Consider the following 22,565-nt stretch of genomic DNA (forward strand, 5'->3'; position numbering starts at 1 on the left):
TTCATTACCCTTGATTTTAGACTGCTTGGCAAAGATGTGACAAGTGTCTCATTCAGCTCTGGACTGTTCTGTGCAAATATCTGATATGCTAAAATTTAAACTTCCATTATATAAAACTGTTACAGAAAACAGCATTCTCTTTAAGCAGGGCTGAAATCTCTGAGATCTGGCATAGGAATGGACTTTTGTCTAAGGTTCAGAGTAACCCCTGAGTCATGCAGCAGATGGATTGAGTTAGCATCAATTAAAATATGGGAGAGCATGGGGCTGGTTTGTCAGAGAGATACTGCTTCAGGGGTGGGAAGAGAGCCTTCAAGGAGAAAGTGTAGTAATAAACCCTAGTGCAGAATCTCATGATACTGAAATGTATGTCTTGTTATTGAAATTAACTGTCATGAAAGAGAGATTTTGAATGTTGTATTAAGAGAAAGGTGCAGGACCCTTCCCAGCTGCCAGCAGTATCAGGTAATATCCTGACTAAAAAAAAAGGTACAGATTTCTTTCCATTTGCTTGGGGTTCATCAGAGAGTATCCAAACTTTTATCATATCAACAATTAAAGACATAAACAGATAAATGGAGGCTAGTTCCTTAAAAGCATTGTAGAACAACCATCAAATCCCAGTTTGATTGTCTGGCAAAAGGGATTTCTGCTTACAAAACACAGTAGCTTCTGTCTTCCTATATGTGAGGACACTACTTACACACTGTAGAGAACTAGTGGAATACAAAAATTATTAACCTTACTGAAGAAGAAAGTGGCTAATTTTTTTCTTTTTTCTGATAGCTGGTGCTTGCAGTAACAGAAGCATCTAAAAGCACATGCTTCCAATGTATTTCTTGATTTTGTAAATATAGGCCTAATTTTTAGAGATTAACTTTACAATGAAATATGAATTCTTAAATGGAAGTATTTCTTAAATTGAAATAGCAATACCTAATCTGCAGGATGAAATAATAGTCCTATTGGATAACCTGAAGATTGTAGAAACACAGTAGCAGTACTTGCATGCATCTTGCTTACCTTCTGTGGATACAGGTAAGACATTAATTGTTTTTTTTAAACTCCCATTTTCTAGTTACACCCCTTAGTTTAAATACAGTAATTTTAATTTAAAAAGGGGGGAGAAAGATGTATTGCTTGTTGACTCTTTTCCATTCTACAATTCAGGCGCTACTTCATACCCCCAGTTCATTTGTTTCCATTCAGTAAGTGCTTTGTTACATGTAGCATCACCTAGGTCTTGATGAGGCATTGTTTGCACACAGTCAGGCAGGTGTTGAAGCTCCTTTCATCATATTAATGACACATAAGCATCTTTAGGACCTTCAGTGAGAAAACCTACCTTGCAACAGAGAGACATCTAGTTTATTTTGTAAGTCCAGTCCCAATTCCTGCCTTTCTCCATCATTTAATCTTTGTTTCTCTTCCTCTTTGCTGTTCCCCAACATCTGTAGGGTAAGATACCAAGGAAAAAGATGGGCTCAGTCCCTTAATTTCTTTTTCTAGCTACTCAGCACAAGTAGCTCAATGACTTAGCAGACACATAGGCACAGTTGGCTTTGGGGACAGATATCTGCCACTTAGATCCCCCTTAGAAGATGGCTGTATCTCTACTGGAACTATTTCAAAAGAAAAATGCATTTGTGTAACTGAGCAAAACACAGTGGGAGTTTGGCACTCAATCCAGTGTGTACGAGTTCACAAGGCTCGTGGAGGAGGGTCAGCCTGGATTCTCCATCAGATGAGGCAGAAATAAGATTATAGACAGTTCTCTGCTGCCACTTGGACGAAGGGTGAGATTTAGGGTGAAGGGCTAGTCAGACCACCGTAAGTGCAGTGGAGGAGACCTGGACTGTACAGTAAGAGACTTTAAGGGTCTGTACTCATGGTGCATTAAGGTAGGAGCTTGATAAGGTCTGTTGAATTTGAGCTGGCAAAATCAGTTCCTTTACAACTCCCTACCCCAGGCTGGTGCGCTTACAATTTTCTGAAGCAATTGTTGTTTACACTAAAGTTTTCCATGCTTGGTCTTTCTCCAAAGGCAAATTTCATTGTCAGGTTTTAGCAGAAACCCTGCTGCTGCTGCTTGGGTGGGCACATGTAGGGAAGAAGAATCTTTTTAAAACATCTTAATTTCAAATGGATGAAGTCTGGTACTTGAATGAAAGTCTTCACTAACACCAAGCACAGCTGAGCTTTTGCAGGGCAATATGAAGTATATATTGATTTAACACATTTGGTTAAGGTCAAGAAAGAATGAAGTGACTCAATGTCTTGACTGGTTACAGAAATGCTGTTCCTCCATGCAGAACTGTTTTGAATATCGAGCTGTGGTTCAGTGTTGTTGATTTCAACATGTGATGGATCAACCCCACAATTTAAGAGCAACCTCAATTGTCCAGAGAACTTGCAAGCCCTCTTGGCGGAGTTGTGCAAGACCAGAGGGTTAGTTTGTTTTGTTTAATGGGGTTGTAACCTTGCCAAGCAAAGAGGCAGACTGCACATCAGTAAGGACAACTTTTTTCCAATTTTAGCAGTCTGTTGAGATCACAACAATCTTCAAGAGCAATTGCTTTTGGTAACTGTCTCTTTGGGGTGCTTAATTACAGCAAAGCTCACACTTCCACTATATGCTCTTAGATAATTCAGAAATTTTATTTGAGGCTTGCTCTGCAACCTTGGAAAAGTAGCTTCACCTTTTTGTCTACCTCTAAGAGGACAAGAATTGGAAATTACCTAGTGACAAATACTATGTAAAAATAAGAAATTACTGGGTTTGTTACAGAAATATGGAACTGTGTGACTTACTACAAATACTTGTTTTATTTCTATCATTACTATTATTGTATTAGTAGTTGTGGAAAATATCTGTAATGTAAGAGGAAAGAGGGGAGTGAAAGGAATAGTTTGTTTGACTGAAGTGAAGGGTGTCAGACAATTAAGAATCTTCTTTATGGTCCAGTCCAAGAAAAGTATTCAATGAAGTTACATAAGTGGTAATAGAGTGATCTTCTCTGTATCAAAACTGGAAGCAATTCTGCTAAAATTTCCCATTATTATTATCTACTACTGCATAAGTAGTAATCCAGAAGTGCCCTGAGTTTGTATCCAAAGTGAACATCAGCATCCTTCTTGAAAGCATTCCAGATGTAACCAGGGTCGTAAAACAAAACAGAAAGTTGATAGTTTTACTGTGATGCACATTACAATCAAGTAGTTATCTGATGGATCATCTGCATTTTATGATCCATGACGAGAAATATAGCTGTCATATGAGGAATAGATTTCTCATCGTAAAACTTACCTCTGTAATTTCAGCACCTGAATAAGTGCTGCCTCAGGTGCTGATTGTGCTAGTAAATACTGTCTGAACAGTGATTTCCCCATCTGTTTCTCCTCCTTCCATTTAAATGCAGTTTGGCAACCAGTGTGTTTCTGCAGTTCCCTTTCCTTCAGCAGCTGCTGCTATTAAAGATCACATATGGGGACGTTCCTTTTGGATAGCTGGTGATGCAGTTCACCTGGGGAAAGAAAAGCTTTTGCAAGGTACATAGGTCAGTGTTTCTGTAGGTAGCTAGTGAAGTAATCTCTTATGGGGAAATTAACTCTCTGATGGAGCAAATTGTTTCAAGTCATTGCTGCCACTGGAAGAGGCTGAATTCATGTAAGTCATTTAACTCAGGTTTCCAGTGTAATTAGTGAGAGACAAGTTCCTAGTTTATATAGATTTTGTATCTCTGTATTGGTTAGGATCTTAACTTGGCATCTGGGTTAGATGTCTAAAATTACTGCTTTCAAACCTCTCATGCCATATTTATGTACAGCATTTTCTTGATGGCAGAAAACAAGATACACATAGATCAAAACATTAGGCACCCAGAAAGCTGCAGTGGTTTCACTGCTATCAGTAAGACTGGTATAAATTGCATGGATGTTAAAAGCAAGGAAACCTCTTTGTCTAACATGATGATTGAACCACAAGAACAAATTTTCCTCTCGGATTTGTGTTGCAGACCCCCTATGTTAGGGAGAGGTTATACATTTCAGCATGCTGACAGACACTATTGCATACTGTGCTTTATTCACCCCTGTTCTGCTGGCCTCCAATAGCCCTGTGTGCGTCTGAATCCCTCTGCCTTTGGCACTTCTGCTAGTGAGAGTCCCAGCTGGGGGTGTGGTTTAGCTAAAATGGGTGCTTTTCACCAAAAGAATAAATTATTCCTATACTACTGTCTGAAAAGGGTGGATCTGGAGCCAATTTAGTGAGCATAACTTACAATTGACTTTGGAAGTAATAACTTATGCTTTGAGTTTCCTTAGATGTATAGCCAAGGACCTGTCTGACTGCATGTGTTTTTACACATCTTTCAGCTAAATTAGAAATCCAAGTGCAAAACTTAATGTGTGGAGGTATCTTGGAGATTTGTGACCTTCCCAGAAAGACTTTAGGTCCATAAACTAGCCAGAGGGTTTCCTGGTTTCATATACTTTTTTTTTTTTTTTTTTTTTTTTCCAACATATGGCACAATGGTAAATAGTAAATGCAGTTTATTATATCTTAATTAACCTAATTTGCCCCAGTCCTGGCAAGAAAACTCTGCTGAAAAGCTGATTAGTGCAGGGAGCCAACTTAACTGAACATCCTCTCCAGAGATGTGACCAAAGACTGATGTATGGTCATATGTGTGAAGGGTAGGAAAGCAGGAGACAGAGATTGCACTGAGCTGGGGAATAGAAAGACAAGGGGTGGAGCCTTTAAGGAGATGGGCAGGAAGCTAATAGTGAGAAGAGAAAGAAAGTGTAGTAGAAAAACATCAAAGGGAAGATAAAAAGGATCATGAACTGGAGATACTAGGAATGTTTGAGGATGCTTAGTCCAAGGAGCAACCTAGCTGTGTATGTTATCTGTTTATGACAAGAAAAAAGAGTTTAAACCAAACCCTGAAATCAAGTGAGAAAATCTGCTGTTGAGTTTAGTGGTCTTTATGTCAAGCTACTGGAAAGAGAACTAAATCAAGGAGATATATAAAGTGCGGGAATAATGGCAGGTGCAGACAGTTCACTTCTTCCTACTGTCAAATTTGTGAGTAGTAGTGTGGGATCCTACCAGCAGTGATGATGAACGTTATAAAGCTTGGCTGTATTTAGCCCACTTGGTCACTGCTTGGCCAGACTCCTGTTGATTTCAGTGGGACTTTGTGTGAGAACGTGCAAGTCCCTCCTTCCCAGAAATGGGAATTCCCCACCAAAGTGTTCTCTTAGATAGCCTGAGCAGGTGTATCAGATTGCTGGTGTGCTTTTAGTACACTAGTTAGCACCTCTGACACGGTAAACTAAACAATTTCTATCTTGAACGTAGAAAGTGAAGCACTTAGATTTGTGGGAAGACGACCTTTATTTCAGAGAGGTGTTGAAGTTTATATGAAAATACATAACTTAAGGCACACACCTGAGCAAAAATTACCTAATGAGAACAAGAACCATCTCTAAATGTGCTTTTAGTATGTGGATTTGAATGTGTTAAACATTATGTATGTTGCTGCACTTATTTTTAATTCTGATGGAGACAGGCACGAGTCTTTCCTAATTCATATTCATGCAAAGCACAGACCAAGTAGGAGTAAATTGAGTTGGTTGCACCTTTTGGTTAGATATGTGAATAACTATTTTGAATGTCAAGCAGTTGAAAACAGTGCTCTTTTTACCTAATATTTGCATGTCTACTAACATGAAGGATCACACATTTTTACACAGTTCCTACATGATAATAAATGTGGATGACAAATGTCCCGTTACTTGTATAGCTGATCATTTTTGTATGCAATTACCAGAATTGCACGCTCAGTTCCAGTAACCCTGTGCACAAAAATAGGCTGCAACAACTTCCTTAGGATTGCTAATAACATGGTCCAAAGTCTCAGTCTTTATTGTTTTGTTGGTATATGCTTGTTTTGTAAGAGAAGTGAGCTAGGAATGAGTTTGGTTGTTGACTATTTGAGTAAAAGGAGGCATACATCTACATGTGTGGGGCTGCAGGACTACAGAATTTCTACATTGACCTGCATATGGTTTAAATACTGAACTTGGTATAATGAGCTGATGGGTCAGAAGAGAGATACTGCAACCAGTGACCAGCTGTAGTCCATGGTTCGAATAAGGAACAATCAGTTTCTGAAATTTGCATTTAAAATACAAGCATCTTGAACTAGCAGTGTCATAGTAAGGCATAAGTCTTTGCCATAAGCAATTCAAAATCAGACTGCAGTAGTTCAGAGAATACTTAATTGGCATCTCTCTTTCTTGCATATCGCTGTTCTCATCAGTTCTAATACGTGGTTTTTTTCCCACCTCTACAAACTTCTTTGCCTTAAAGGACTCATGAAGGAAATAATTAAAAAGTACACAGAGGAAAACTGTCTGAGCAGAAGGGGCAGAAATCCAAGGTGGTTTAGGGAGGTGCCCCAAACACTCTTTTGGATTATTATTAATTTTTTTCTTACTATTATTTTATGACGCTGTTTATGTTTAATTACTCATGTTTTCCTAACCTGTGACAGGCATAATGTGAAGAGCAATAGTAATGATCAAGCCATGGAAGTGCCAGCTGCTGCCTACGTGCTCAAGCAAGCATAGAGCAGGCAGTGTCAAGAGACAGTGCTGTCTCTTGATTAGATCTGAACTTCTTTTTCATGTTGATGAAAATGATCCTGACTGTTATTATTTAAATATAAATGATGCCAAAAGATGCTATGAAAAGTCAGAGCTCTCTCAGTTCATTGCCTGTATGGAAAAAAGTATGTAAAGTTCATGGGACTTTACTGCAGTATATGTTGTTAAAATATATACTGTTTTAGTATAAAAAGATACAATTGGTTTATTTAGATCCTTGTAGTGTAAACTGACAGACAGCCCATCTAGGTCAATCGGTTGGGGTGTTTTTAATATATCAGGGAACAATATTACTCTTTATGTTTTCAAATCAAACCTCAAGACCACAGAAATTAGCAGTTCTGTCAAGTACTGTGTGCTAGTGTATTCTTTACTTAGGAGCTGTATCATTTTGGTTTGGATTTTCTGGTTACTAAAGCTTTTTGTTGTTTCATGCTTCAGCTGTGTGCTAACACAGTGAGATGTTGTGGGTAGCACTGCTGAAGCAGGTAGTAGTACCTCATCAGAATGCAAAGTCTTTTCTGATGCTTTTTTAATAGTAAGTAGAGATTTAATTTAATTTGTGGATACCTTGGCAAAAGTTCATAAAATGTTGATCAGCTTTCGTGATGTTTGAATGGTTGGGGGGGGGGGGGTGGGGGGTGGGGGGGGTGTTTTAAATGCATGGGATAATGCACTTTTACAAAGTTTTGATGAAGTCTGATATCTTTTGGAGTGAAACTGAAATCGGGGAAAAGAAAAGCATTCTACTGTAGGCTGCAGCATCAGTGCACTGCAGGGTCCTATCTTGCAAATGACAGAGTGAATCCTTGCCTGAGTGTCAGTGAAGTGAAATAAGTTTCTGTTTCTTGTGTGTTGCCAACCTTTACAGTCCTGTAATTAATATCATATTATTTTGTTGTTTTCATAAACCAGGAATTTCTGGGTTCCTGTGATTACACAAATCTCAACTTTTTGACATGTCAAGTTTTTGCTCTGACCTCTTATATGCAGAGAAAAATCTTTGAAAAGATGAAAATTGAGTCTGTAGACAAGCCAATAAACTCATGAGTTCTGTTACTCCCAGGTCAATAATAGGGGTCTGGAGGGGAAATGTTGAGCAAGCAATGATAATTTTTTAATAATACTGGGGTGTTTGATTTTTATGTGAAAGAAGGTATAAAAGAAAATCCAGAGCAGAAATAGAAGTAAAACTTTAGACAGACAAAAAATATGTGGTTAAATATATGTCACCTGCTGCATCAAGGTGCTATATATCCACTCATCCTTGGAGCAGTTTGCTGCTGCGGTACTGTTTATTACAAATCAGTCGCAAGGACTTATCCAGGCAAATTATGCCAGATGCACAGTGATGTGAATGCTTTAGCTGTTTTATCTGTAGTAAGCTATACATCAGAGGGAAGTGGTGGGATGCAGCTTGGGTTATCTTCTTGCTCCTCCTTCTCATTCCAAGGTGTTGGTCAAGTCCCTAAATCATCCCGCCTCCCAGCTTTGTAAAATGGGGATGGCAATGCATCTTGGCATTGTAATGTCATTACTATTGCTTAATAATATAAAAACTGTATCTTTCTTCTCTGGTGGTCCTTCATAGTCATTGTGTAGTGCTGCTGTGAAGCAGTTCTATTTTGTCTAAATGGCATTACATCTAGTTGAAGTCTTGCTCAGGTTACAAGTGGAATAAAGCTGCCAAAATGTTTATCTAGATTTCTTCAGCTGCTTTTTATATTCTCAGTAGATGCGTACCAGTTCTGTCATTCATGGCTTTATGTGTTCATACATATTGCCCATTACGCTGGAATACAACAAACGAAGTAAACTAAGCCATAAGGTTTATTGGTGACCTGCACTGGAAAAGAGATGTGAGCTGTAGATGAATTCTAACAATATTCCAGGAAGTGATATTTGACTTTGATAGATATTCAGAGAAAGAGCTGCCATTTCTGTGTTTGTGCAATGTATGGTGGGACCCTTACCTGACGTCTCTGCTCTGCCAAAATATGAATGAAAAATAGGATTGCTTGTCTGAGGAGAAGCTCTGTCTTTCATACAAAAACTTGGCAATAGACAATTTCTGTGTGAATGGTCTCAAGAGACACTTTACTTGTAAAGGAATCAAGTGATGGATGATGCATCTTGCATTTTAAACACTATACAGGTTCAAGCACTGGAGTATTCTGAGCCCATGCCTACCGCTGTGTATGTCTGAGTAGTTTGCTTGCTTTTTAGTTGTGGAGCTAAAGGAGGTTTGCTAAGTAGGGCAGAACCATTAGAAAATGCTAACTGATTTCCTTCTGTAATGCTCTTTCATATTTGACTGCTACAGGGTGAAATAATGAAGAATTTTTTGGTAACGGATCAAAAATTCCTTTTTTGTTTAATTGAAAGTGTTTAAGAGAAGTAGTTCATTGAGAGGGCAGATTTCAAGAAGTGGTATTTGCATTTGATGATGCTTTGGAAAGAAACAGGGCATATTATGCATGCTTTTAAAGTATATCTGGCGAATGCACTGCCAAATCTGTGGAATTTTATAGGCAGCTACTGTGAACAGTAATAGCAGTAATAGCCATACTGAAACTAGCACTGTAAGCTTCAGAAGATCTTTTTGCTTTTTCAAAACTTATTTCAACATTGTTTCAGCCCTGTCAGCAAACCTCTGCTGTATTAGTGGTAACATAAATTGTCTCCCAAACCTTGCAATATTCTACACAAAATTCAGAACCTGAGTGAAGAGTAAGCAGGCACTAGTATGTGACAGAGTACCACTGGAAAAGAAAAAGGAACAAGTCTGTGGATATATAGAGAATACCTGGGGAAAATATGCAAAAATATTCATGAGAAGATCACTATAGCAGAAATTAGGAGAAGAGAACAAAATCTTGGTGTGAGGTGACATATTTTGAGGGTGAAAGGAGGCCAGGTTTTGAGGATGGGGAAGCAAGGCCAGGTTTAAGAGGATGTTTGTGAGGAACAGGAGAAGATGCTCAGAAATGGAAGGAGCTTAAGTGAAAGAGAGAGATTGTGAGAGACATCAAATTAGAAAGAAAAATGTCTTACAATAGAAAGAGATAAATGGGATTTTACGGGAAAATAAATTAGCCAAGACATGGGAAAATTTTAAATAACAAAATTAGAAAAATTAAATATCAAGGGAAGGGAAGGATGGAAGAGAGCAAAATACCGATGTTTAAAAGAAAACAAAATAGTTTGTATTGATTTTGATTTCTTGGAAGATTTTGTGGTGGATTGGATGTCTGCTCTGAGAGAAAGTGAAAGATAGAATAGGAAAAACTATGATTTTTTTTTTTTCCAGGCTTTCCTGTGCAGGAAATGTAATAGGAAGTTATTTTTATTAACGAAGATCAGAGAACATGCAACAACAAACTACCAAGAATCGTGTGGAAAATCCGGTTATTTTTCCAGTCAGACCAGAAGAACCTGTGGCCATTGACCAGCTGGAGCCTAAGGGTCAGATTATTAAGCAGCAGGATCAGTGAACTGAATGGCTATTGGAATCTGTGTGTCTTTAAACACACACCAACCAATTTACAGACAAAAAATCTTGAATGCCATGTAGCTGCTATTTGTAACCATCCATTAACTGCTTTGCCGTCTGTTTTGTCTACCTAATCAACACAAAATGTGGATTTGTTTGATTTCATTTGCAAATGTGAAACAAATTGATTTTATGGAGATACACTGCTTGCTGAGCAGTATTTTTTCCACCAAGACACTCAGGTTACACTGGCCACCACAAACGGATGATGCAGAAGAGCCAGAACAGTGAAAGCCTTGGATCGACAGAGGGGAGTGTCTTTTGCAAAGTGTTTGAGAAGTTGTCAGGTGGAATGCACCCCTCAGTTCAGCATAGCTGATGCTGAGTGTGCTGGAAGGGCTTTATCCTTTCAAAAGCTGTGGGATTCTGTGGCAACAGTCAGCCCACATTCCTAACACACTTGCAAGGGACTGCAAGACAAGGGAGTGGGGAGCACAATACCTTTATTTGCAGCAAGAGCATGCTTTTCATCTGTAAAGGAGTATTCAGCTGACTACCTTGCCCGGACTTATCAGTGACCAGTGTTTTATCTTAGCAGTCTTGGTTGAGCACACATGCAGAATAGAAATACGTTTGTTTATGGGCAGGAAATGCATGAGCCTTTTAATGGATAAAGCATGAGTTTGAAGCATTAAATGTGACCTGCTTTGTTGTGTGCCAGTACCTGTAAAGGGTTATTCTTTGTAGTGTCCCACTTGGACTAAGTCACTAAAGCTTTCATCAAAGTAAATCTGATTATTTTGCACATGGTTTTCCTGAAAGGATGTTATGATTTTCTAGATGTTTGGTGGCTGGTGATAAATTAGGCTTTTATGATGTCATGTGAAAGGCCACTGCTTGGACTTCCTTCTCTATCAAGCAGGCTGGAGAATACGTTTGGGATGTACACAGAATCAGAAATTATCCTACCTTGTTTTATTTTAACCCTTTTGTGGACCACTGCTTGCTTCATGACTCGAGGTGTTTGGGCAAGGATAGCTTCACTTCTGCAGACAGGACCCCCATGGTATCCCATCCTGAGTCCTCTCCATATACTGTGTTTGAAATTGATTTTTTTTTTTTTTTTTTTTTCCCCTCCCCTTGGGTAACAAAGCCTCAGCTCTTGAGGTCCCTTTAAGCCTTCACAGCTTAATTTCTTTCCATACGTTGTGTCTTGAAAAGGGTTTTCAAATCAGTTGGAGATTTTAGTGAGAAATTTGAATGCAGTGAGGGGTGGGGTGGAAGGAGATGCATCCCATAAATCCCAAAACAGGTTTGTGACTGTATAGAGGGAGGCTGCTTCTAAAAAGCCAGCCAGCAGTAAAAGGCAGTACATAACTGTTTTTTCCAGAGAAGTGGCAGGTCTCTTTTTCATACCCCGTACTGCAAAGAGGAAGTATTTTACAACTGTTTTTCAAACAATGCAAAATGTCTAACCATCTTCCGTGCAAACGCTTTTGTATTAGTTAATCCATAGGGGGAGGAAGACAGAAGTATCCATCCCCTCTCTGTCCTTTTCCCCACAAGTCTTACTACAAGCTTCTGGGGGAGACAGGTTCATATATCAGTATAACAGGTAAGGAAGGGAGTGTCATCTCTCTTGTCCAACCTGAGTCACAACCAAGCCTTCAGAGTAGGGAGATGAGCACTGAACACAGGGCAAAGACACCAGTTGCTGTTGGGTGGGTTAGAATTTTCCAATGACATGATTTTAGATTAAAAATGACATTTTGGAATAAATTAATATTTTTATTAGGGCAAACATAACAGCACACCCTTCCAAAAAAATTTAATATAATTTTGATGTTAATGTAACAAATGCCTTGATTTTTTTTTTTTTTTTTCAAAAATGTGAACATCCATGGGGGTAGTAAAATCACTACAAGCAATGCATCCTGTACAAGATAAAGAATTTATCTTATGGAGTAGTAATATCCCGCTAATCATAGACCTGCATTTGTTAAATTGTTGCTTAATGCTCTAAAGGTAGATAGATAAATATCTATAGGTAGGTAGGTAGAATACCAAATCATTGTCCTACTCTTTATTGTTTTGTTGCTTATCATTTGGTGTTTGGCTAGCAGTGATAACTAAACCTATTAACATTTCCAATATATGTTGTTATAAATTAAGTATTTTTTAGTGTAAGAAGAGAAGAAACAAAGTAGCTTTACAGCATGGATTTCAGGGGTTATCAGTTTTCCTATTCATCTTGACATGTCAGTCAATAAAGACAGCTAACCCTAGGGGCCATATTCCATTTCCAGTAAGAAATGCAGATGCTACTGCACAATAAACCCCACTGAAATCAAACAGCTTCAGAGAGTGATTTCCTGATGTTTGCAGAAAATGTAAAGAGGAGGGAGCAATGAGAAAAATAGAGTGGATTAAAATTGTGACAAGTTGGATTTAAGAATTTTAAAAGGAATTATGCCCTTGCCTAAATAATACATACTGTGTGTGTCAATGAAGACATGTTCATATTACTCTTGCCCCTCAAATTGTTGTCAGGGTGGAGAACAGGCCACAGTGAAGCAAGAGGCAAACACATTTAATAGTGGACAGAAGCAGGACTTGGAGGTACCAGTGAAAAGAGAAGGAACCTGTTCTTTTCCTGTACTGCAGCTGCTCTCCACCCATATGAAAGAGGTTCATCCTTCCCAGAGTCTTGTTTTTCAGTGATGTGAAGGTGACACATGGGCATCCTCTCTTATCATCTGGCCAGGGAGCCTGAAGAAATACAACCTCCCCAAAACATCTGCTGTAAAGAGAAAATGCAAAAATGCTTCTAACCTATGTCATGCAAAATCCAGGTTATTCAGACACCTCTTTATGCACAGGTTAGCTTGAAGAATGCAAGAGCTGGCACACACATCATGTCCTGTCATACAGGGCAGTGACAACCAATGGGAGTGGTACCACCTTTAACTGTCGTTTGCAAATAGCAATTCTATTTTGTTAGAAGAGTTGGAAAAGCTTAGTTTGGATCATAATAACATTGAAGTATTAGTTGGAATTTTAGCAAACTTGCTAAAGATTTTTAGTGGTGATATGTGCGTTTGGATGACTGAGTATGCCATATCAGAAAGAAAGTGTTTATGTGTCCAGTGCTAATACACGAACTACCATAGCGATGGTCCGTACACGGCAAATGGGTTTGATCTTCCTCTCCTCCAGAAGTTCCCTGCTTTTTCAGCAGAGGCATTCCTGTGAACTAGAAACGATCTCGCCAGTCAGAAGCCTCTGGCATTTTGCAGAGAAGTGAGCTGAGGTTACAATTACACTTGCATCCAAGCTGGGGAACACTTTCCAGGTCTTCCCAGGAGCACAGAGTTGGGCCTTGGGGCAAACTGAGAGGGAGGGAAGCACCCACCTCGCTGCAGCCAGCTGTGGGAATTTTGCTGTTTACAGCAGCGGGGCTTTCCCTGCTGCAGGGGGAACACCCTTCAGCCTGCCTCACGCGTGGGATCCTGAAAAGCACCCGTGGCCCACCTCGCAGCGGGATGCCCCGGCGCAGAGCTACGCCGATCCCGGTGCGGGACGGCTCCTGAGGAGCGAGCTCCGCTCCAGATCCGAAGCGAGTGAAATTCAGCACTGGCTTCGGGGATATCAGGCTGTAATTCGGGAGGAATTTTATCTGGCTCGAGGGACAGCACTGGCCAAAACGTTTTCTCAGGCTTCACTTGGCAAAGGGACAGATAGCTCTGAGTAATGCTCAGCCCTGCGAGGGGCTGCCGTGCCTGCAGCTCCGCCGGCGCTCGCACCGCGGCTGCGGGCTGCGCGTGTGCTCCGCCCGGGGCCGCGCCGCCTGCCGCCTCGCCTCCATCGGCCGGGCCGCCGCCTTCGCCAAAGCGGTTAGGGGCCGGCGACGAGGCACCCGGGGCCGACTCCCCCTGCTTCGCCGTTTTATCTGCGGGGTCGGTGGGGCTGCCAGGGCCGGCGCTGAGCGAGCCCATTTCCCCGGAGCAGGGCATTGTTCCCGGCCTCCGGCCGCCGCGTGGCCCCGCCGATGGACAATACGGCCCGGCCCCGGCTTCCTGAGCAGAGCAGACAGCTCGCTGTTTTCTTCGCGTCTCTTATCACCCCCTGTCATTGAAAGAGAGGTCTGGCTTCAGCTCCAGTTCGGGCTGATAGGCAGCAGCGAAGTGGAAAAGGCGCAGGGGAAGAGGAGGAGGAGGGAGAGGAGCTCCATGACTGGTTTTATCGCCCTAATGTTTATTGCTGCTCCGAGTTCATTTGCCTTAACCCTTTGGAAGCTGGTGAAATTAAAGATTATCAAATCGATAAGATAAAACTGCTGGTCCAACACCCCTGGTTCCTGACGGAAAGGCGAAGGCTTCGCCTAGGTTTTACGGACCGTGCGGCTTGCGTTGACGACTTATTGCTGGATTACGAGAGAAGCCCTTACCTCAGAGGTGCCCGGCACTCACAGCACACCAAGGTCCATCGGAGCTGCAGGGGCTCAGCATCATGCAGAATCGACCCTTTCCTCAAGTCATTCTTCCTTCCCCCTCCTTTCCCCTCGACACGAGTTTAGTAAAAATGGAGCTTTCTGAACAGGGAGCGGATTTGCATAGGAAAACATACTAGGGGAAAAAAACCACATTATGCCTCTTATTTTAAATGGCATTTAGTTATACATGAGTTTCAGCCTATTGGTTGCTTTTGCCTTTTTCTGTGGTTCTTTGCAAACAATACTGTCTTTCTGCAAAAGACTGCTGACCCAAGAGTGGAAAGCAGTCTGTTCATGCTGCATTAAAACAAATTTAGATCAGGAACCAAATTCACTGGCATTCTTCTATTCCCTTGGTACCCTAACTGCTCCACAACTTTACTTTTCTAGTAACAGTGGAAATAAAAAAACGAAAACTGAGCAACGACACATTATGGCTTGTCTTAAATTCCTGAAGATGTTTACTGTGTTCCTTCTTAGGCTTGGTCTTTGCTCACTGATGTGTTTTCACTTCAGTCTCCTCAAATTTACTATAGAGTTAGGAGTCTCTTGCTTTATAATTATACTGATTTTTCCCTGTTACTGTAGATATTAAAACAAACACTACCCTTTGCAAAGAAATCAAGCCAGCGTGCTCTGCATTGTGCATCTCTAGCACTACTTAGAGCAGTGCAGAGCAGATGCAGGGCTTATTACTGTGACTCCTTCTGGGGTTTGACGCAAGCCTAGCTGAACCTCACATTAAATTTTGCACCAGCAAGGTGCGTGTTTACAGGCTCTACAGCTCTGATTTAGTGCAACCTTACTACTTTTCTTAACAGAGTGCTCAAAGAATAGCTCGGAAACTGCTCTCCAACGTTGTGTCTGGGTTAAGACATGACATCCCCAGACCTGGTGGCAAGTGCAGTACACTGGGGAATGAAGGGTAAGGGTGATGGTAGGAGAACTGCATAGGCAGCAACACATGCAGTCTCCTGACTATTTGCAACAAACTCTTTAACAAGGCTGTTCTCCGAGCAATGAGCTGCAGCAGATATCCATATATACTGTGGGGCTGTTACTATCGAAATGTGCTATGTGAACCCTCATTAAAAATTGCTATGAAAAATGCTTCAAAAAGTGCAGAAAAGGGGAGACTATTTCATAAGATAAACTTTGATATATACATTACTGAGATAGAACTTTTTAGCAGGGCCTTTTGCAGTAAGACAAAAGGTAATGGCTTAAACTAAAAGAGGGTAGATTCAGACTAGATATAAGGAAGACATTTTTTTTCCTTGAGGGTGGTGGAACACTGGAACAGGTTGCCCAGAGAGGTAGTAAATGCCCCATCCCTGGAAACATTCAAGGACGGACTGGATGGGACTCTGAGCACCCTAACCTAGTTGAAGATGTCCCTGCTCACTTGCAGGGGGGTTTTACTAGATGACCTTTAAAGGCCCCTTCCAACCCAGACTATTCTATGGTTCTGTGATAATGGTGAAAACACAAAACTGCAAGCTAATGTTGTCTAATTAACTAGCCATGTTTATTAATTTTTCTTTTAATGGGATGAGTTAAAGCTGAAAGGTGATGGTTTTAAGGAGGAAATAAGGAAAATAAAACACAAGCATAGTTTGCAGTAAACATTGGCCCTTAAACTCTTGAAATTCTTCCTGACAGAAGTTCTTGAGCAAAAGACTGCAAGACTAAGCATGCAAACCAGAGTCTCCACCAAGCTGGGTCTGTGCTCTTTGCTTATGGGAGCTCTGATGTAACAAATCATTTTTCTAGCAGTCGTGCTGATTGTGAATGTAACGCTGGCCACTTTTCAGATGCAGTAAAACTGTTGTGTGCTTAGATCAAGTCTGTTTATTTTTAGAGGTAAAGCCTTGTCTCTGCTGCAGCGAGTGGAGCTGGGCACAATTCCATCGCAGGTGTTTTACTGAGGACTTGATCTCAGTTTTATTCTGGTGTAAGAGAGCAAAAGCTGGTGCTCAACACTAGCTCCAGTGAAGGCATGTTTTAAAGGGACTCAACTAGTAGTAATAAAGGAAGCCTTGGCCTTCTTTCAAGCACTCTATCTCCTTTTTCTCACATTGTCTTGAGCCTTTAAATTTTCAGTTAAAGTTAATTGAATGAGACGGTGATACATTGCACAGTGAAACCAGATCAATCACTGCGCAAGTCAAAATAGGAGTCTTGATGACACTCAGAACAAGAGCTTGGGAAATGTGATATTTACGTTAAAATATTTTACATTTTTGTCTCATGGTTTTAAAATCAAATTTGAAAATGCTTTACCACATTACATAACAAATTTCTCTCTGCTTATCTGTATGTATTTGTGTGTGTGCATTTGGACAATAAATCTGAATGATCATAAAATCAGATTCTGTGATAACAGGGTATTTTCTACAGTTACACAGCCTCATTTACAGAAAAGGTAAAACAGGAAAAACTCACATTGGATAAACTTGTTCTTTTCTCTGAGAGGAAGCCATATGACAGTGAGGTGCATGTAAAGCCATAGAGTTTACTCTCATATTATGTGGCAACAGAGAATTTGACTGCTGTCTTTTCCATCTTCCTTCCCTTTAAATATTTACCTGAATGTTGTTTCCAACTCTTAGCTTGCAGGTAAAACTTGTCATTACTATTCACTTATGTTAAGTGTATTTGCATGGAAAATAAGGGCTTGTTCCTCCCAAAATGGATAACTAAAAGCAAAGACTTAACTTTATGTTCATGATGTTCATGTACTATAAAAACAACAGAAAGCCTTAATCAGTGTTTTCAGGTTTCCAAACTCAGCTCAGTATCTAAATCCTCAGGGTTTTCACAGAGTCAAAGGGCTTTGTTTTCCTGTCAGTATGTAAAGCACGATGCCACAGAAAAAGTTATCCTGCAGGAATACAAAACATGAAGTAGTATCATTTCGTCAGGTGCCTTTTCATGGGAATAGGGATACTAGGGAGCTTACATTCAGCAGCGACAGCTGTTTTTCGAGAGCACCCACCCCCCCAACCCCTCCCGCCAAAAAATCCAGGTTTTCTCCAGTCAAATCTCACCTCTTCGTTCTTTGCTTTCTGATATGGTTGTAACCCCAGAAAGTGAAGCCCTGACACTGAAGAATCAATACACTTTAATGACTGGCATGCCAGAGGGTTTTTTGGGTTGCAGGGGGCTTTTGTGGATTTTTTCCTTTTGGAAGCCTGACAGATGCATCTCTGGTTTCAGTGAAAGACTTGAATAATATAAACAAGCAGTCATTCTGTTCCAAGAGAAGCTTTTTTTAATATTCTTATTTTATTGTAATTACCTTATTGTTTTCATATTATGAGCTACTTGTAGAAAAATACAGGAAACATGACTGCAATACAATCCTTTAATCAGGAATAGCTTTGTTCCAGTCATCATTTCCACTCAGTGTTGAAACTTTGACTAATAATACAATCAAACCTTGAATTTAGATGTAATATAGTGTTAATGTGGTTTTATTTGATCTCTGTACCTAGTAACTTCTGTAAGAGAACCTTGTAAAAGTGCCTAGGAGACATTTTGTCCATAATGCTATTTTCAAGTAAATCTGTAATCTGTCTACAAAGTAGTGTTTCTCAAAAGTACACAAACTTCTTCAGGAGAGACATTTAAAATCTTTTAACCTAAGTCAGCTGGAGAATTTGTATTATCATATATATTAAATCTTTTTTTTTTTTTCTCACAGATTTTGCCATAATACCTTTACTGCATCATTCTTAAAGCATGTGAACTTTTAAAGAAAAAATACTACTTAAATGAATGTAATATGCTAGTTGCTTGTATTATCTCTATGTATAATCCAGCACTGCAAATAACTTCACTTTTACTGATTTGCAACCTCCCTCCAACCTTATTATGCCCTGTTCAGCAGTTGAGTGTTAATGTTTTTCAATGGAGGGCTGGAATTAGGTAAAGTATTTTTTTAGATAAACTGTTTTAACAAAAAGCATTTGTCCAAGAAAGTTAAAAGACTGCTCCCAAGCTGTTCAAAAGCAGAATGCAACTGCATATAGCAGACGGTGGCAATTCGTTCTGTTCTTCCCGGTCCATTTTTTTTCAAATGGGAAGCCAGTACCCTAGATAAGGCTTGGTTTTCAATAATGTTTATGATATAAAGATTGTGGATGTAAAATTATTACTTACACAGCATTTATAAAAATGAAACTCTAAATTTTATGACATGACTTTTATGACTTAAAACTAGGTGGTATTAAAACACTTCTAGCTAATGGCTTGAATTAGGACTGAATAAAAGGCAATTGTTTTTATACTGAAATTATTATTTTAAGACGGATTTCCTTGTTTCCAGGCACATATATATACACACATATATAATGTAAATTAAACTGAACTCCAGATAAAAGGCATACCTCTGTGAGCACATTAGGGTCTGATCCAAATTTTATCAAAGTCAGTGGGCGTCTTTCCCATTTCAAAACAGATTTTGCAATCCATATTCACATGACCCTCCAGGGGATCCCTCAAGTTGATGCGGTTTTGCATGACTTGGCCTCAGATGTCTGCTGCAGTTTGTAAAAACCCATTATAGGGCTGCAGTAGGAAATAATTTAGTTTAATTTAAGGAAATCATGGCATTTTTTATTTTCATATCATTTTGTTCTGATCCATCTGTTTACTCTTTTCTGAAGGCAGGCTGAAATGTTTTTAGCCTAAAGACTGAACTAGTAAAAATGGTGCCTGGAATAGTCTCAGCCGACGTGTTTGTTCCACATCCCCTTCTTCGGTGCAATATTTCCTTTGGTGGATTTCCTCTGCTCCTGGAAGCAAGCAGTCTAGCTTTCTGGAGCACAATTATGAAGAATTTCCTATATTTTACTGCACAGGATGAGGTGATTTTGGAAGTTAACATGACCTGAACCACAGATGCACAAAAGATAGCATCTGAAAAATGTAGTGTGCGAGCAGTAGAGTTAGAAAAAAATCTACAGCCAGAAAATAAAATGCTCGTTAGCTCCACCGCTGGCCAGAGAGTGGAAAAGGGAGAAGAAAGGCAGTCCGTGCATTTTTCTGGAAAGCCTGCTGCGTTACCACCATAAAGTCAAACGCAAGAGCAGAATTCAGCCTTACACTTGTTCTGCAGCAAGGTTGGTTTTGTTTGGCTTTCTTTGCAACCAGACAGAGACGATTTTAGTATTTACTGCTACAGAGAAACGAAGCCTGTGAGGAGAGATGATGCAGTTTATTAAATCAGCACATACAGTTAGAAAAAGCTATTTAAACACAGTATTCAAATTTTAAAGGAAGATACAGTCAGAGTTTTCATACAGTTAGGAATGCAGTCAAAGGAGCTTTTTTCTTTGTTTAATTTTGTTACATTGTTTTTGATGACTGGTTGTGGGATTGTTTTGGTGTGGTAGCACTTTAAAGAACCGTAAGGTGCGTATGACCAAAGTGTTGGTTTCTATAATGGTTTCAAGATAATTTCTTTTCATTTATGAGATATTTAGACTTTTCTTTGCATGTGGATGCTCAAAATACTCTAGAAAAAAAAAAAAAAAAAGATATAGGCGTTCAAAAGCTCAATGTTTACTACTGCTGCATGTAGTTACCCATAATCATAACAGTCTTTCAGCATCATCTGTCTGTGATCACATTTTTATTTGAAAGAGACTAGTTGTCATGTTTGCTCCGTGATTTACATTATTTAAACAAATGGGGCAAAAAAGAATTTGAAACAGCTCATTCAATAGCATGACTAAGAGACATGACAACTTATAAAATGTTCACCATCATACGGCCGTAAGGCTGGAGTTCAAACCCCAGGCGCACACAAAAACAAAGAATAACTCTTTCCATCTGAAATAGCCTGGTGAAAGGATGCTGCCTCCTGGTGATTTATAGGCATATGAGCTTCCACTAAAATTGTATCTTAAAGTGAAATATTTTGTCCTCAGAGAAGTCCAACAGTGTTTCCGCCGTGCTCAGCTCGTGGGGGAAGCGTGAGCAATGGGAAGGCCATCAAGGTGAGGAAGGTGAATGCTTTTCACGGTGCCTCTCTCTTCTTTTCCACAGGATTTTCTGCAAGGGGACTGTACCAAAGCCAGACAAAAGCTGAACTGGAAGCCGAGAGTCACATTTGATGTGAGTGGCCTTTCTGGCATGCTTTGTACCTGCCGGGTGTTCGTGTCCTCTAAAAGCAATCCACAGGAAAGGAAAGGGAGGGGGGAGCCTCTGTGTTGGGTGGTTCAGGCACAACGAGAAATCCCATTTTTGGTAGCCCTGCCTGGATTCTTGCTTTGAAGCCAGCAGCCACCGAAGCAGCGATGGGCACCTCCGGTGCACAGCAACACACCAACACACACATTGGGGCCAGGGCCCAGGGCTGCTGCAGGAAGAGCCCAGCAAAGCCCTGTCCCCTCTTTGTCCTGCCATGGGGGGCTCATCGTGGTCCGAGGCACTCCCAATGTGCTGCTTATTCGTCCTCTGCACCGGGGCCCTCATCTGCCTCTCTCCCTCCTTGCAGGAGCTGGTGAGGGAGATGGTGGACGCCGACGTGGAGCTCATGAAGAATAACCCTAATGCCTGAGCCCCGGCTGGGCCCAGCGGGTGCCACAGGACCCGTGCTGGGGGCGCACCCCATGACCAGCACCGCCACGAGCTGCCAGGCCCGGGGTGGGTGGCCACCCCTCTCCATGATGGTTTTATTACTGGTCTGTCTGTGCGTGAAAGCCCAGTTTTATCCCCTGCTCCATCCTCCACACACTCTCGGTGCCTCTCACCCCACAGATCATCCCAGGGTCAGCCCTGCCCGGGCCACCTCTGGTTCCTGCCATTATCTGGGGAGGTGTTATGCACACACCACCCCACCACCACCCCCCGCCAATACTGTATCTGACGTACTGATGGGCCAGCAAGCCCACTGATTTCCCTTTTTTAATTAAAACTCATCTTTCTGTTACCTAGGTCCTCCAGCACATTTTTAGTACTTTCTCACATTTGTAATACAAAAGCATCCCCTGTCCCCCACTTCCTCTCTCCTCCAGCAACACCAGCAGCAAACCTCTGGCACTAGTGTGGGCTCATCATCCCTCCAGCCCTTGCTTCCATGGCTTCCCCTCTTCTGCCTTTCCTGAACGCTCCTTGTTTTTTCTTTCCCGCAGCCTTACCTCTACCCCAGCAGCCCTTTTCCACCACTTGAACTCTTATATAAAAGTTTGGATAACTTGATATAACTTGCAGTGAAATCGCCTTTTGACCATGCCGAATTAATTCCTAATTGCTGGAATTGCTTTCAAACCGTTAAAGGGGGCTTGTAAGCGTTTTTCAGATCTTCATTTCAGAGTGCGCGTGAGTCACAGAAAGCCTTTTTGTCCAGCACCTTCCCGATCCGGGGGTTTAGAGTGTTTTGATTTTTGCACACACCCACCCCCCCCAATCAACCCCTTCCTCTTCCTGCTTACTATAATTAGACCTCAGACGGGAGCTTGAACCATCTCAAAAGATGACTTAAGAAATAAAAACAAAATAAATAAAAAAGCTTTAAAAAAAAAAAAGAAACTTGAAGGTGAGTAAATATTTTTGCACTTTTCATGCCAAGGTACCCGGGTTATCCAGAGTTCGCCGAGCCCATACGTTTCCCGTTGGTTTAGGATCTTCCACCCACCAGTTACTCCCATCATTTTAGCTTTATGCCTCCAAATGAGCAAAGGGCGAGATACCCAAGGGGGAAGATACACAGGAGATACGTCTTCTCTGACTGCACCTCTTGGTTTTTTACTTTGTATTGGGGAGGACACCCCGGTTAAAAGTGGGGCAGTGGGGTGGACGGAGTGCAGGACTTAGCACGGAGCTGTGGGCCTCGGCCGGCAGCGGTTTCGTGGTGGAAATGTTGCAGGGAGACGGGACGGGGCTGGGGAGCAGCCTACG

General features: G+C 40.9%; 1 protein-coding gene across 2 annotated transcripts in view; it reads left to right on the forward strand.

Moving 5' to 3' along the window:
* GMDS (GDP-mannose 4,6-dehydratase) overlaps positions 1-22,164 on the forward strand; it is a 422,743-nt gene extending 400,579 nt beyond the window's left edge. Inside the window, exons 10-11 of one of the 2 annotated variants that reach the window (XM_074899592.1) lie at positions 20,712-20,780; positions 21,163-22,164. In XM_074899592.1, the coding sequence (XP_074755693.1) occupies positions 20,712-20,780; positions 21,163-21,225 (132 nt within the window). In that variant the 3' untranslated portion in view covers positions 21,226-22,164. Of the gene's footprint in view, positions 1-9,982; positions 11,245-20,711; positions 20,781-21,162 lie in introns of those variants that run through there. The other variant, XM_074899591.1, reaches the window with a different exon arrangement.
* The last annotated feature ends 401 nt before the right edge of the window (positions 22,165-22,565 follow it).

Source organism: Athene noctua, chromosome 2 (genome assembly GCF_965140245.1).
Source record: "Athene noctua chromosome 2, bAthNoc1.hap1.1, whole genome shotgun sequence".
Lineage (NCBI taxonomy): Eukaryota > Metazoa > Chordata > Aves > Strigiformes > Strigidae > Athene > Athene noctua.